The sequence below is a fragment of the Populus alba genome, chromosome 3 (genome assembly GCF_005239225.2).
Source record: "Populus alba chromosome 3, ASM523922v2, whole genome shotgun sequence".
NCBI lineage: Eukaryota > Viridiplantae > Streptophyta > Magnoliopsida > Malpighiales > Salicaceae > Populus > Populus alba.
Genome location: NC_133286.1, coordinates 16,954,825 through 16,971,680, shown reverse-complemented (window position 1 = coordinate 16,971,680; position 16,856 = coordinate 16,954,825). Strand labels below are relative to the sequence as shown.

Sequence of the window (16,856 nt, the reverse complement as noted above, 5' to 3'; positions counted from 1 at the left end):
TATAAGATCTCAATAATAGTTTTATATTATTCTCTAATAACTAACACTTTCTATAATTTATGAATGGGTCTTAGACTCTCACATAACAACTAATATTAGCTTGGGTTTAAAATTAAACTGTGTAGGAATTGTTATGTCTTGATATAGTTAACTTGGTCAATCAAAAAACAATTTAGTCGATTAAGAAAAAAAACAAGGATAAAATTTAGAAAACAATGATGAAATTGAAAGAAAAGAAACTCTCAACCCGATTCCTTGTCTAGCCCGAGTTTAAAATTAAATTATTTGAGAGTCGTTTTAATGTGATGTAATGAATTTGTTAGTACAAAATAACCTGAATGACTATTATAAAAAATTAAGGATAAAATTAAAAATAAAGAATAAAATTAAAATAAAACGGCAGGGAATGGAAGAAAAAAAAGGGATTGAATAAAAAAAGAGGGAGAGAATAAAAGCCTACTGTCATAAAATTAGGTTGTAGAAAGGTTTAAATAAAAACAGAGCTGCATGTACAATGAAACACCATGTTGTTTTCTAAGTGTTTTAATTAGATGCATTAGGTAATTAGATTAGTATGAAAAGTAGATTTATAAGAGATAAAAATATATTTGGATGAAAAAATAAAAATATATTCTTGAAACTATTTTAAAATAAATTTTTGTATTTTAAAAGCAAAAAATTATATGAAAACATGTCTCTCTCTCTGTTTTTTTTTTTTTTTAATATAAGATAGTAACCAAATGATACGATTAGATTTTTTAAAAATCATTAAGTACTCTGGTAACTTCTGTATTTGTCTAGTTATATTGAAAAATTCATTTGATTAACCAATTAGTTTCTACTTTTAAGTAACATTATATATATTATCGTGTTTTATACTTGATTTTTTAAAATCTAAAATAATATATTTTTCATTCAAAAAGATTTATTTTTAATTTAGTTTATATACAAAAATTTATTACATAATATTTTTATCCAAAAAAATATTTGTTAAACTTATTTTTTTAAACCATAATTATAAATATTTTTGATTTTTTTTTAATCACAACAACAAATGCCAAACACACCCGAATTCACTTCGGAATTCTCATCTCCCGCAACAACTGGAAGCTTGAACTGGAGAATCTCCAAAACCTAAAAAGTAAAAAGGAACTTCATGTAATAATTAATGTTCTCTGGAGCTCAAACTCCGCCACCATATCAGCTGTGATAGTGGATTTTGGTTCTCTACGGTTATAGCTTAAACTATCGATACAGTTTGTGCCGTCAGGGTCTTTGCAAGGTAAATCTTCTTCTCAAGAAAAGTTTTTCTTTTTATTCACACAGTTTTATTTTGATTTTGATTTCTTGATTGGTTTCTTTATGTAATTTTGATTATGCACATATTAAAAGATTTTTGTTAGAGTTTATTGATATGGAGGAGGCGCCATTTTCTTAGACATTCTGGGAAAAACTCTTGCTTTGAAAATGGTTATTATTGCATAGTTTAAAGAATTTCCTTTTAGTCTCTGTATGGTTGCGAATAAAAGTGGAGGAAGGGAAAGGAAAGTGGATTTAGCATTAAAAATGTATTATTGTATGTTTTGGGATTTCGAAAAGAGTTGATAATAAGATAAGATCGAGCTGTGATTGTTTCAAGTTCTGTTCTTTTCGTATTACCAAATGAAGAAAAAGTTTGAATCGATGCTTTAAGCATGGCACAACAATACATCAATTCAATAATTTAGCAAACATACCGGGATTCCACTCTTAGTGCTTTGAAACTATATAGAATTCCCTCTGCTAAAGAAATACGGAGCAGAAAGTCGACTTCTTTGTTTTGGCGAAATGACTTGTTTGAATGAATTTTCTGATAGGTGGAAGCAATCCTGTCAATGAACCCAAGGCCTTGTTTAGCTGCAGCAATAATCTTTATTACTATGGACTTTGCTTCAGTAATATAAGGAAGTATTGGTGCTTTGACATCTCACGTTTTCTTGTATTTACTCTCTCTATTAAGCATACCTATGCATGTGCACACTGAATTGTGGAAATTAGCACAATATATTATGCTGGTGTTGACTTTGTGATGTTTACATGCACACTTCGTCTTTCATAAATGATCTTTTGATAACATCTTTTCAATTTCATTTTCAATCCTTTTTACTCATTTCAGACGAAGTTCTTGTTTGAAAGATTCAAACTTGGTCTGTTTTTTCTGGGATGTATGCCATGCATTTCAAACTCCAAATTCGTTCTCATCAGTCCCTGCAATTTGGGTTTTTATTCTTTCAATTGCACAAAGCATGAATTTTCTATTCCTTCTCTTCATACATGGACAAAATTGGAATAGTCAAGCCTTGTGGATTTGGAGATGAGAGCACCAGTGATGTTGTTCTATGCTTGAGAAATTGTGAAGGAAGACCTGAATTTTTTTACTCCCACTCCTTTGCTTTAGTAAGCAAGAGCAAATTCTTTGCAGATTGGTTCTCTTGTCCAGACTTTGGTAAATGCGTTAAGATTCATTGCACAGAGCTCAACTATGATCATCATGTTAACTTCTTGAGATTGCTGTATCTCCCATTGGACTTGCAATTGGACTCTGTTAAATCCGCTATTGGGATTCTCAAAGTATCTGTTGCTTTCAGCTGCCAGGAGAGATAACGAAGAGCTGCATCCAGTACTTAGAGGCTGTTCCTTGGGAGCACAGGGAAGAGGAACAAATAATAAAAGCAGTCTCCAAACTAGGTCCAGTTGCCATGCCTGTAATTTCCAGGATCAAACCAGTAGATTTAACTGCTACCAAAAATGTTTTTGTTTCGGCAGTTCGCTTTGCGACATCCACTGGTGAGTCATGCCCTCCTTTTGGTGATGAACTTAAAATCTCTGCTCAAGAACAAATAGAATACATGTTAGGGGAAGATGAGGATATGCCATTGGTTATGGCCGATGATGATGAAGTAAAATCAGTTGTGAGAACGGGTCTTTCCAGAATCTTTTCTACATTTGAAAAGCAATTGTCCTCCCTAGTTTTGGAGTCTGACATTGCATCGGATACAGCAGAGGCCAATATATTGCAGTGTGTATCTGATCTTGAATGGATGTGCAGTATACTTCCTAAGATGGAATTGATGAAAGACTTTGTATCAAGCTGGGCTGGGATCTCTGGAGGCATTCTGGGGATACTTGCAGACAAGAAACTTGAATCTGCCATGTGGGGTTTGAAAGTAAAATTGATTGAAGTGAGTGGAAGGACTTTAGAAGCAGTTGGTTATGGCAATGTGATTCTTTCAGCTCCAATTCGGGTGCAGCTGCTAAAGTCATGGCTTCCTTATATTAGGGAAATGAAACCTCTTTTAGATTCAAAAGGCACTGAAGACACGAGCTTTCCTCACAAGATGGATGAAGACTTGTGCCAGAGTATCGAAGGGGCAATCATCTCATTGGTTCTGGCATTGCCATCAAATGACCAAGCTGATATCCTGGCAGATTGGATGGAAGCGAACCAGGTCAGTTATCCAGACTTGAGTGAAGCTTTTGAGGTTTGGTGTTACCGAACCAAGTCAGCAAAGAGAAGATTGGCTGAGGGCTCACGCAGGGTCGACAACACAACTGTCAGCCTTGAATAATCCGATGTTGTCGTAACATTAATTATTTTATTATTATTATTCTGAATAGATGGTAATGATTCTGTTTATGTATTCCTGCACCTCCTCAAGTAATGCTTCCAGCATACTTTATTTAACTACTGGCTTGATTGTTCATCACCATTATGTCTATAGATTAGGGTTTTAATTGATCCCAGTTCCTACCAAATCAACGAGAAAAACCCATCTCAGCTTCCAGGCCGATCATGCTATGTACAACAGTTCCCAAACATGATCTTTGAAAATGGAAGTTTAAAATAGAAGACGCCAATTATGAATACCAGCCAGCCGGCCATTAAATGGCACACATGCACAGCTACCATTCTCTACCTACTTGAAATCATAAAGTATTAACAATAATAGATTAGGTTTTACTTTTTTCTTGGCCCCAGGCCTCACTACTTACATCGAGTTCTTGTTAAATCTTTTGACTGTTTAGGACTTTTTTTAATGGATGTTTAAGGTATATTTATATTAACTTATGTTATGACCGAGACTAAGTTCTTATATTTCATGTCAATATATTATATTTAAAAGATAAATTTCTATGACTCTAATATTTAAATTCAAAAGGTGAATAAACTTTATTGGACCAAACCTACTTTTGAAGCTTTATATATATTATATTTTCTTAGAATTTAAGAAAAAAAAAGTACTTTGTGGATATAGAAACGGAGACTAGAATATCATTTTAAATAACTTAATTGAAAGTTTAATCTAATACTAATAGGCATAAGTTTGAAACCCGGCTCGGCCGGTCGATCTATGACCTGACTGATCCAGGGCTGGAATCGGGGCAGGTTGAAGAAAAAACAGAGAAAAGTAAAACCTGGTATGACCCGGTCAAAAACCTGGTTGAAACCCGTTGATTTTTGTTTTTGTTTTGTTTTTTTTTTACTAAAACACCGTCGTTTTGATTTTTTTTTTTAAAAAATAACCCAGTCAAAATCCAATAATCTAATCAAAACTTAAAACTTGGGTTTTGGACTTGGCCGGCCACCAAAACAGGTCTAAAAACTATGCTAATAGGACCCAAACCTTGACAACCTAAAATCAATTTATGTTTCATTAATTAATACAAACTCAATTCACCATACCTTATCGTGTCTTTCTTAGTTATCGCTATCAATCAAGTCAAGTGTTAAACTGTGTTCTAAATAATATTTTTAAATTATTTTAACACATTAACATAAAAAAATATTATTTTATCTCTTCTCCTAGCATATTCATTGGGACAAGCTTTTAACTATATCCCAAACAGTATTTTTTTTTATTTTTTTAAATTATTTTAATATACTATTATTAAAAATATCTTTTTAAATAAAAACAATATTATTTTAATTTATTTAATTTGTTTTTAAAAGAACAAATACTGTAATTTTAAATATCATGTTAATCCCTGTGTTGGTGACTCCTATTGATTCGAACCCTGCCCCCCTTCACACCTCTCTGTCTCTCTCTCGCTCTCTTAATCTTTCAAAGTCGCCCTCTTGAAACCAAAAAAAGAGGAAAAGCCATCATCAAAATCTCCTCTTTTTTTTGACTGAGTCACCGATACTTTATATTTTCTAATCTGGGTCTCCTTATTCCCTTTGTTAAACTCATTCTCTAACCTTCTCCTACAACAAAGAAAACCAAAGAAATGTACGTTAAAGCTGAGCCAACGACAGATGTGAATAGGAACACGGAGTGGTTCACATATCCTGGAGTTTGGACCACTTATATGCTCATCGTTTTCATGTCATGGCTCCTTGTTCTTTCCATCTTTGGTTGTTCTCCTGGGATGGCTTGGACTATTGTCCATTTCTGTCATTTCGCTGTAAGTTCTCTCGTTTGTTTTCTCGCTTACATACACAGTGCCTTCTCTATTGGGTTTGATTTGTTTGATTGAAACATTCATTCCTTGCTGATTCGATGAGATAGTTTTGCTGCTGTGTTCTTTTTGGTTTTTGATCTGTTTTATGTTGGATTTGGATTTGTGGTTTTGTTCTTTCATTCTTCTTGTTTTTTTCTTAATGAGATTTGAATGTGTATTTATGGTGTCGAGACTATGATAATTTATTTGGTTAAAGGGCTAGGTGAAGCTGATCATGGAGTTTGGGATTAGGGACAATTTGTGTCCTGTTAGGGCTCGTTGTGAAATAGCTTAAGATTGACTCATAGAAGAAGAGCCTCAAAATTATTGAAAGTTTGATTTTCAATTTGCTTTGGTAAGTTCAATAGACTTAACCTGAATGTTAACATAAAGGAAATTAAATGTGACTTTGTATTGCCTAAAACCTGGTAGAGCTTGTGAATGGGTGATAATATACAAGAATTAAGCCAGATGCACATCACGCGAACAATTTTCATTTTAGCTAACTCGAATGAAGGTATTTCTGACAGTTATAGTGCAAAAGGATAGATTTCAAATTTATATGTTTTTGATTGAGGAAGCTGGGGTTGACACGCTAAAGGACTCTTTTTCCAATATCATTTAGCTTCAGAACAAATTCCTTTTTCTAAATGTGGAGATTTCTAGAGAATCAAATAGGTTCCCTTAATGTCAAGGTCATGAACTATATATTTTAGGATCTTATCTTTGCACGGGTTTTGGATTTAACTTTCTAGAATTGTTCTGAAATACATCGATTTTCTTACACCTTAGACATGCTAATTGAGGCTAAACAATGAAATATATTGCCCTGAACGTGCGCAGGCACCTGTGTTCTTGTGTGTTGTTTTTTTTCTTTTTTTGGGTGGGGGTGTAAATTGTGTTTGTATCTCTTTTGATAAACCGTAATTAGATAAAGTTTTTAGAAGATGCTACAGTTCTTGTTATAGCTTTGGTGCATGGATCACATAACCTGATCATTTTGTGGGAGGATTTGTTTGTGCTTCTTCTTATAGCCGATGAGTGTTAATCTGCTAGGTTCCTATTATCTAAATAACCATTTTAGTGATTAGCAGTTGTCTACCATTGGTTTTTTCTCTTACCTCTCCAAATGGATCTCTTTTTTGTCCTATGCAGATATGTAAAATAATATGTTTCTACAGTCTTTCACATAAAGTATATTTGCTTATTTTACATTGTTCTTTCAACAATAATATCAGCCAAGCTATGGAGTAAAATTTGCTTTCATTTGTTTCATGCTACTGGAGATATTTGCTTTGGCTTTTGGAAAGAAAATTTAATCTCCTGCAAGAGACTGATAGAAATATTAAACAGTTTGTCCTGTCCAAACCACTTAGATGGAAAAGAAACTGATTTGCCATTATTTTCCCTCTGCATTCTCTATTATCTTGCTCTTATTTTGTTCTCCCATTGATATATCTTGCAAATGACTTTTCTTCCCACTTCAGGTTACATATCACTTTTTTCACTGGAAGAAGGGAACTCCCTTTGCTGATGACCAGGGTATCTACAATGGATTGACTTGGTGGGAGCAAATAGAAAATGGCAAGCAACTCACACGCAACAGGAAGTTTCTGACCGTTGTGCCTGTAGTTCTGTGAGTATATTGTTCTTCATTATATAAGTATTTTGATTGGACTTGAAATGGAAAAATGTGGAACATACTTGTTTACATTTAATATCTCTGCACAGATGCCTATTTGATTGGTTCAATATGGTAAGGGATTTGTACCGTGTTCTATTGATTAGTTGAAATTATTTGGCAGTTAGTTTGTAATTGTTCAGTAGTTTATGTGTCTTAGATTATGGATATTGGGATGAGGTGTCGTTCAGCACCACAATTCTTTGTTGTGTTCTGTGTGTGTGTGATAGAGAGAGAGACAGAGAGTTGTGGGATGGGAGGGCCTCTGTAAAGGTGGTATGTTGTTGGGAAAAAGTTCCTAAGGTGGTGTTTTTTCCTTACCAAGCATGGGGTGGTTCAACTGCTTGAGCCTCTACTTGAGTTGAACTGAAGTCTTTTGAATTGATTTGGATTCTTTCCTTCTGAATCTCTGGCATTTTGAGTTGATTTACTTGGCTAAGCGTCTCCTAGAAGGATCTTAGGAATGATTGCCATGGTTTGCTACAAAGATGGATTTATCTGTCACTGGATAGTTTGCTTTTTTCATGAGTAACTGGTCCCTTTTCAGGCTTTTGAAAAGGGATTGTTTCTTCTAAGAAAAGTCTTAACTCCTTTGAATTTTTGTCTGTTTCCATAGTGCCTAAGGTGTAATTGTTAAGATTTTGTTTATTTGTTTACTAATCATGATGTGTGGCTGCACTCTTGCAATTATCATTGTGAACATAAGCTGACTGAAGGAGTTTCTCTTTCCAAAATAACTGTCCTTTGCTTAGCGCCTATGGCCTTATATATTTCATTTGGCAGGTATTTGATAGCCTCGCACACAACAGACTATCAAAATCCAATGCTCTTCTTCAACACATTGGCTGTATTTGTGCTGGTTGTTGCCAAGTTCCCAAACATGCACAAGGTTCGCATATTCGGAATCAATGCTGATCATTGAAATGCGAAGGAATTCATGCTTGGTTTACTCCGGTCACTAGGATTGATTTTTTCACGTTCCGATGTAATGGTAATGTCCCTGTACAGATACTGAAACTGGAAGGGTTATTATTATTCCTTTCTTTCTTCTTCTTCTTTTTTTATAAAAAAATTATGGAGTGAATATATATACACACGTCACTAGGTTACATGCTGGAAGAAAAGTGTATCAACACATTTCTTCTTCGTACCAGCAGATATATATCATCTTATTTTTTACTGTTTCCCCTGTATGGTTAGTGGTTACTCAAGCCATTTAATAAAATACTTCCCAAGAGGGATCAAAGTGAATCTGAGCATTGATCATGGAGCTGAGTCTCTGGGTTTGAAAGCTTAACTGGTCACGTTTTTGTTTATTTTTGAGCAGGTTGATTCAACTAGTCACATTTAATCACAAAACTTGATTCTGGGTTGATTTTTTCCAGCTCATAATTAGAGGAGGTAATAAATATATTCCGTGTAGATTTAGGGAGAGTGATGAGCACAACTGCCCCTGTTCTGGGTGAATCCTAGAAAATTAATGGTTTAAATTAACCGAGCTTGACTACTGCAAAATTTTGCCACAATTGAAGATGCGAAGATGAGGCAAACCATGTCACCTGTCCTGGTAAAGACGTGCAAGTTGCTGATTATTCATCATCAGGGGAATATTTGCAGGGGCCCAAGTAGGTCTTGGAATATCGTTGATGGCTGTACTCCATGCCATCTCTGTTACAGCCTGTGAAAAACACCGTGTCAATTTGTGTAAAGTTTCGGCTGAGTAACTTAAAATAAAATGAGTTAAATTAAAATTGAGATAATTAAAATTTAATGTCAAGAACGAAATTGAAATGAAATGATAAGAAAAGAAGTCAATTAAAAAATGAAATTGTGTAGATAAATTGAGAATTAAATGAAAATGTGGGGTTAATGTGTAATTAATAAAAAAAAAATTGACCATAAAAACACTCTTTTCTCTCTCTAATGGCCGGCTAGAAGTAAAAAGAAAAGAAGAGAGAAAAACTAATAAAATTGAGGAGAATTCATAAGACAAAAACATTAATTGAAGAGGGGTTGTGAATTACCACCCTTAAGAGGGAGAAATTTGAGGAAAATATAAATTAATGATAAATTGACTTAATTGAGTTAGGATGACTTGTAATGGAAGTTAAATAAGTGAGAATTAATGAAGAAAGCATGATAATCCTAAAAGCATTCATGATCGGCCAAGGGGTGCTAATTGATGTATGATGAAAATGTATTTATTAAAGTGAATTGTAATTTATTAATCCATAATTTTATGTGTGAGATAATTTTACATAAGTTTAGTTATATAATTATATAACATGAATTGAATCAATTATGTCATTATGAATCGAAATCTTGAGAATGATCGCAGATCTTAAAGACGAGAATTATTGTGATTGGTTGATTTTGCATATATAAGGAGGGAATTGATGGAAAATATACTTTTTTATCTCATTACATTATTGTTAATGTGAATTATGATAAATATTTGTGATGAATTGGAAGTATATACGACTATGCTAATATTGTGGAATGTAAATTTGATATGAATGATTCCTACAATGAGCATGTTTTTTCTTGAAATAGTTTTGATTATTTTAAATAAATGCGAGTCAGGTTGATAAGTTTTATAAAGTTGTATTTAATGATGTTATAATATAGATGACATGGTAATGATTGTTTTGAAAGGTGAGAAATTGAATAAGAATGTTGGTTTATCATAAAGCCATAGAAAGAAAAACTAGACAATCTCTTCTTTTAAAGTACGGAGGAGATTAGGGCATGAAAATAATAAAATTTAGGATATATTTCTTCATAAAAGTTATAGCCTGAGGTGTTACCTTTCCAACGAGATTGACTTTTACTTAATTTGGAGCTTGAAAACTCCAGATACATATCAAAATTTGAGGGGATGTCAAATTGAAAATTATAATGGATAGTTTTGATAAATTACAATAACAAGTGGTCTGAGCGCGTTAATGAGACTAGTTTTGACAAATCCCTCATAATGAACTATTGCTTGATAATGAGCAAATGAACTAGCATCCTGGTAATGATATTAGTGCCTGATACTAGCTTCCTAGTAACGAGACTAGTGCTCGATAATGAGTAAGGAAGATATTTTCTCAGAAATGAAATTAATGTCCAAAAATGGTTGGAGAAACTAATTAACTAGTGAGGAAACTAACGCTCGGAAAATGGACAGGAAGACTTAATTTTCCAGTGATAGGTTATCTCCTGGATATGAAGGATGAAAATAAATACTCGGATGAGTGAGTGAATACCCAGAAATAGATCTGTAACTCATGGGTAAAGCGTGACTATAATTCATATTAAAGTAATTGAAATTAATTGGTTTGTAAAAGAAATCATTGATAGTGATATAATATAGTTGCAATGAAAGTAAAATTTAAAGTTATTTCTTTTGTTTATTATGTAACTTTGCTATATTTATGTTGAATTAAATTACAGGTATTTTGTAGCTTTTAACAAATTAATAGATATGTAGAATTTTTTTTTTGTTAAAATTAATGATTATATAATTTGTAATTTATTTTGTAATGACTACTTGACATGGAAGAAATGAGAATCGTTTGGAATATAAGATTAAAGGTTATTTTATAATTGAATGATGTTTAATTAAGTTGGTTTGATGATTGATGAATTGAGAATAGATTCTAGTAGTTAATACTTGAAATTTTCTGGAGAAGATTCTACTTAAATTTGGCTAAATTTTTATAGTCACAAAGTATAATAATAATAAAAAAATCACCCAACAGATAGATTAATCGAAATTATGTATAGATAATGTGTGAAAATTGGGGTTGTTAGAATTTGAGCCGTAAATTTTGCGTTAACAATGCAAATCCACTATCTTGAAAACTCGCACGCCAACACATCATAAAATTGGTGAGATGAAGTAATGCGGGCTTGAGGACACGTGGTTAGCTTAACTGCCCCTTCCGACAGAGTCCTATAAGCGATGCCATGTTTGGCAGTTCTCATTAATTTAGCTTGGAATTTAGAGCCACCTTTCACGTAAGAACCTCGTTTATTAATGTTGTTTTTAGCACCCAGAACATGATCCAAAGCAGCAGATGCGTGCGTGTGTGTGTGTGTGTGTATAGCATGGCTCATGACTCACCCCTCTTTTTTGCCCAAATTGTGCATTAATATCTGCAACATTCAGCCCTTCAACATGAGTGCATGGAAAAGAGGGGAGGGGGTGCATGCCATAGATATTGCATACGAATTCTTTTAAATTTGATATTGATTGGGATATTCACTGTTCACAGTCGCACAGCTATGGACCCGTCGATAAAGCAATCAAATCCATTCAATCGGGAAGAAACCAAAATATCCATGAAATGCTTTACCTGTTTGGGGGATAAATCTTATGCGCCGATGATGAGATATATATATTTTGGTTCGATAATATGGGTCCTAATTAACTAGAAAAAAAAAAGGGGTAATTAAGACTGGCCAGGTGACTCAAAGTTGAGAGTCCTAATTTTCCAAGAACAGCCCTGCCTTGCTGAGGAAACAGTTGAACATTTACATATTGGTTTTGTCAGGTTGAACCAAATATTGGCCGGAGATATATACTGGTTGCCAAACAGCTCATAGAAGAAGGCAAAGGGTAGGATTAATCAAAGGTCATACATGTTGCATAAACTAGGCCTCTAAATTTGGCTGGAAAAACATCCCCTATATTAGAGGGTGGTGCCTCTAACATTTGCCCTAGTTATTATGCACACTGAGTGCCTTACAGCAGAGAAACGAAATAAACTAATTTTATAAATAAAAGGGTCTAGATCTAGATGGATCATCAGACTTTTTTTAGTGGGATGTATTATTCTCTTGCACACTTGCCTAGGAGAATGTTTGTGGGTCCCAACAAGAAGACCACAGAAATGAGGGCTTGTCAGATCTTTCTCAATCTTTCAATTAGAAAAACAAAAAAAGAAGAGGAAAAGAAGAGGTAGCATGGAAGCAATGATCATTCATGTGGAAACAAGGCAGCTGTGAAGAGTGTAAGAGTCTTCAAAGAACTGTTTGGATATAATACAATTTTCAGTAGTGAGCTTTTCAGTTGAAGCCTCTAATCTACACAACTGCGATTTACTTCGTGGAGGAGGTTTTTTTTTTTTCTTTTCTTTTCTGGAATTACACTTGGAAGGATTAGAATTCCTACCTGGTTCCATCTTCTCTTACCCCCAACTTTTCTTTCTGGACTTATGCTTACTGTCTGCTAGAATCTCAGTCTTGATGAGAATAATACTCAAAACCTGCTTACAAAAACTGAGAGAAAGAGAGAGAGTGGAACTAGAAAATCCAAAGCCACCATTGCAATCCAACCGAGGTTTCAATAAGAATAATATTAACAGCAACAATATTAATTCCTGCTAAAATGAAAGAAACTAATGAACATATATAGCATTTAATCTATAAAACTCCTTGCAAATTCTCACGCTATACATTATTTTTTATTATACCATGCCAACCAATGACACATAATATATAGTGGGTACTGGCCTTTTTGCTAGCTCTTCCTTTAAATGATAGAAGATATAATTAACACGAAGTTAAAGGGCACGGAGCATACCCTCAATTCTACTTGTTACCTAAGAAAATTCTCGACTTAGCTTGGGTTGATCTTTTCTTCTATCATTTCACGGTATCCCATCAGTACTTTAGCCTTAATGAAGCCAACCTAAAATGAGCTTCAAATTCCCACAAGTTTGAAGAGTAAAGAAGACAATTGAGAGTAAAACAACAAAGCCGATAGAGAGAGTAAGACGCCCATGTATCCTATCTGTTAGTAATGAAGAAATGCAAACCAAGTCACCCACCTTAAGAACTTACTATAATAAAGTTAAAATAAAAAATCCAAAAAGAAAAAGAACAAAACCCTCAAATTATTTTCTTCATCTAATTTACCATGATCCTCCACCTAACATTCCAGTCCAATATCCTGTAGAATCACCATGCTCTTTATTTTGCTCAATATCAGCCGTGCTTGAAACTTGCTTTAAATCTTCAAATGGAAACAAAAGTCTTCCATTAGCTTCCTGAACCCCTTGGAGACTCCCATAACAACTTCCAAGCCCATCCAAAGAGAAATTCAAGGTTGGTTTGAAATCGTGAAGAGGAAAACTTGATGTGTAAAGTGTGCTTGGATCTTGAACTGGCATAGGAAAAGAATTCAAACCCCTTGAGGAGATTCCAGTTAACAGCTCCAAAGCTGAAAGTTGGGATGTGGTAGTAGATGCAGAAGGAGAGGAAGATATTGGGTTCTTGTTGTTTTCATTAATGCTCGGTAATTGAATCAATTCAGAGAAACTTCTAATACTTTGAGTGGATGGGAAAGCTAGGTTTAGATCTTGGCCTTCATGGATCTTAGGGTTTTGTGTAGAAGTTTGTGACAAACTTGTTGGTGTAATCAGATCAGGAAGTTTCTTTGAAGAAGATGAAGAAGAAGCTGATGATCTCTTGTTCTTTCTTGAACCTCCTCCGACCGGAATATTTCTCAGAGAACCCCCTTCTGTCCAATACCTTCTACAAGTCTTACAAAAGTACCTAGGCTGTGTAAGGCTGTAGTTGTTATAGTAACAGAACTTGGTGTTAGTTGAATTGCACCTTGGACAGCTGAGGGCTTGTTCTTTCTGAGGCCTTGCCTTCCTCTCTAAAGCAGGAGGCTTTGGACATGTATTTGTAACTATCTCTTCTATTGGTTTCACCACTATCTCCTATAAAGCACAAAAACAAGAAAAGAAACACCATTACTTGAAGATCAAAGAGCTTGAAGACAAACAAACAAACCCCAACAAAAAAAAACCAATTTAGCAACTTTACACTTTTCAACATTATATCAGCCCATGATCAAAAAGAAAAAGGCAAAAATACATAGCGCTCTTTCTTTTTTATCACATAAGCAAAAGAGAAAGCTAGATAAAGTGGTATTGATATATGGTGAAAGAAACAACCGATACAAACTAAATCCAAAAGAGTGGGGGCTTGCACTTGCTAGCCAGCCATGAACACACACACCATCACTCTTTTGCAAAAGGAGAACCCAACAAACAACAAAAACCATACAATTCATGTCCAAGAGTCTCAGAGAGATCAAGAACTAGCCAAAGGGATATTATCATAGATCTGTCTATATACCTGTGGCCACTGAGCAGTATCCATGGATGAAATTTGAGAAACAGCTAGCTAGCTAGCTAGAGCTTCAAGCAATGAAGAAAAAGGATGCCCTTTTCTTGAAACTGGTTTTAAAAGAAGGAAGAGGAATGTTTCGGATGGTTTTGTGAGAAAATCCTTTGTACCTCGTTGCTTTATGGATTATGTGCGTGCGTACAAGAAAGAGGGGAGTGCTTGTGTGTGAACAGCGATTGATGGAGTCTAGTAACATATACTGTTATAATATCTCTTTTCTTATTCCAAGTATGAAATATTTGTCAACAATTTATATAAACATTTGTGGAATATATAAAACTATGAAACGCATACGTAAATACAGGTATCCTTTAATTTATAAAAAACGCAGTGGCTCTCTTTTTTTCACTAATTGAACAGGAGAAACTCGGATTTCTCTCACGTTTTTGGGCCAGCTGATTTCTATCGACATCCTTGTGTGTGTTTAAAGTTTTTATACTTTGGGTATGGAAGAATATCCTCTTTTTTTTTTTTTTGAATTATACAAGAACATCTTGGATATTGTTAAGGTTAGTTTTGCTTTATTTTTGTTATTTTAATAAATAATATATAACTGTAAGAAAAGAGCATACAATTAATATTTAGAGTTCTATGAACCTGCAGTCTCAGCATGCTTTGTCAGAATATATGGTCACGTACTAGTATAGAAATTGCACATGAAGTTAAAGAATATATAATAATAATAATAATAATTTTACCATTCTCACATTTTTTTTAAATCATTTCCAAAATTTAATAATTCTATAGTTAAGAACTCACTTCGTAAGAGAAGTTATTTAGTACACAAATTCTAGATTAAGCATCCATGTGAAATAGTTTAGATTTTATTTTATATTATTTTTGAGAAAAGATGTAAATTACTCAGAAATGAAATTAAGAAAATCAAGCTGTTTGGAGTCTTATAAATGCTCACAAACATCGAAATCACTTTAATTGATGCAACCAAACTCTAATAACTCCATGATCAGTGTAAAGAATTGTACATGGAGTATATATATAATTGAGTGAATCAAGATCCACCATTATGTGAGCTTGAATTCCCTTTTGATCAGTAAATTTATTTGTAGTCTAGTAGGCAATGACTTTTGGAGCACCTAGCTAGTGAATTTTGATAACAATTGTAAACTTAGTGACGAATATCTTGTTGAAACTATGTCTATATTAAAAAATATTAAATTAATATTTTTTTAGTTTTTTAAGATCGTTTTGATTTATTAATATAAAAAATTAAAAAAAAATTATTTTAATATATTTTGATGTAAAAAATATTTTTTAAAAATTATAAAATTAAAAATAAAAATTAGAACACTTACAAATTCGCTTGATCAATTGTGCAACCACATTTTCATCAACGAAATGAAATGGACGCTCAATATCAAGGAACAATCATATGGCTTAAACATCCTAATTAACAGAACCATAGTTAACTAGAAATACGAATGCATCAATTGAAAACAAACCTACTTACTATTCCGTTTATGTTTTGAAAATGTATGCTAGTAATAACTAACTAGACTAAAGAAAAACTCTATCTAACTTTGACTAAAAATCAATAACAAATATTATATTCAAATTATTTGAATTAAACCTGAAAGCCAACTGAAAATCCTCCTCAACCGATCGAATTGGGTTAAAAGTGACTAGACTGCACCAAACAACCTTTGTTTGCATCCCCTTCAAAAGCACCAGCTTGACGAGCATTACTGCCATTTTAGACGTGTGGCCCAGTTTTTTTTCCCCGTAAAGCCAAGAGAGATGCTTCTTTGTAACTAATCATAAGACTGGGGATCATACAGTAGTTAATTATTCAATATTGTATTGAGTAATTCTATTCATTTCAGATGAATTGCAATTTTTTTTTTATTAGTCGCAAGCTAGCAGATGCCTGTGCTTAATTATCACACAACCTTAAGCTTTTATTATAAAATAATATCGTTATTTGATACTTTCCCATATCATTATAAAGTTTGATTATTCTAGTCCAGTACATGCTTAATTAATTAAATTCAATATGATCCCTAGACAGTCGAGGAAAAGCTTGATTACAAAGTACAATAATCGGTACAAGAGGCATATCGACAAACCCTTTTCATTTTCTTCTTCACAGAAGTCAGTGCTATTCAATATTCATTATCCTTGGAAGTTGGAAGCTCCATTTTGCTCTCTTGGTGCTTTATCAATGTATTCCCTTGGCGTGTATATATTAAGGGTGGTAAAGAGGGTATTATTGTACTAGCTAGCACCATCAATCTTAAATGGAGGTTCAATGGAGCATTCCAAGAAATCTGATTGGCATGTTTGTTTTTATATTTTAAAAATATTTTTGAAAAAAATTGAATTATTTTAATTTTTATATTAACTTCAAATTAATATATTTTTTATGTTTTGAAATTATTTTGATATGTTGATGTTAAAAATAATTTTTTAAAAAATAAAAAAAACATCATTAACATGTATTTTAACATGAAAAATTATTTGAAAAGCAACTACAACTATATTACCAAAC

General features: G+C 33.3%; 2 protein-coding genes and 1 pseudogene across 2 annotated transcripts; 2 read left to right on the top strand and 1 right to left on the bottom strand.

Annotated features, from left to right (window-relative positions):
- The first annotated feature begins 1,040 nt into the window (after positions 1-1,040).
- LOC118034540 (BTB/POZ domain-containing protein At3g05675-like) lies at positions 1,041-3,746 on the top strand (annotated as a pseudogene).
- A 1,308-nt stretch (positions 3,747-5,054) lies between these two features.
- On the top strand, positions 5,055-8,413 carry LOC118034534 (uncharacterized). Its single transcript, XM_035039867.2, has 3 exons — positions 5,055-5,445; positions 6,969-7,117; positions 7,946-8,413. The coding sequence occupies exons 1-3, from the start codon at positions 5,269-5,271 to the stop codon at positions 8,082-8,084; spliced, it is 465 nt and encodes a 154-aa protein (XP_034895758.1). The 5' UTR covers positions 5,055-5,268; the 3' UTR covers positions 8,085-8,413.
- Positions 8,414-12,916: 4,503 nt separating this feature from the next.
- Positions 12,917-14,513, bottom strand: LOC118034525 (dof zinc finger protein DOF4.6). The gene is made up of 2 exons (XM_035039854.2): positions 14,300-14,513; positions 12,917-13,878 (listed from the first exon to the last, which is right to left on the bottom strand). Exons 1-2 carry the CDS (start codon positions 14,321-14,323, stop codon positions 13,066-13,068), a joined length of 837 nt encoding a protein of 278 aa, XP_034895745.1. The 5' UTR covers positions 14,324-14,513; the 3' UTR covers positions 12,917-13,065.
- Positions 14,514-16,856: the final 2,343 nt, after the last annotated feature.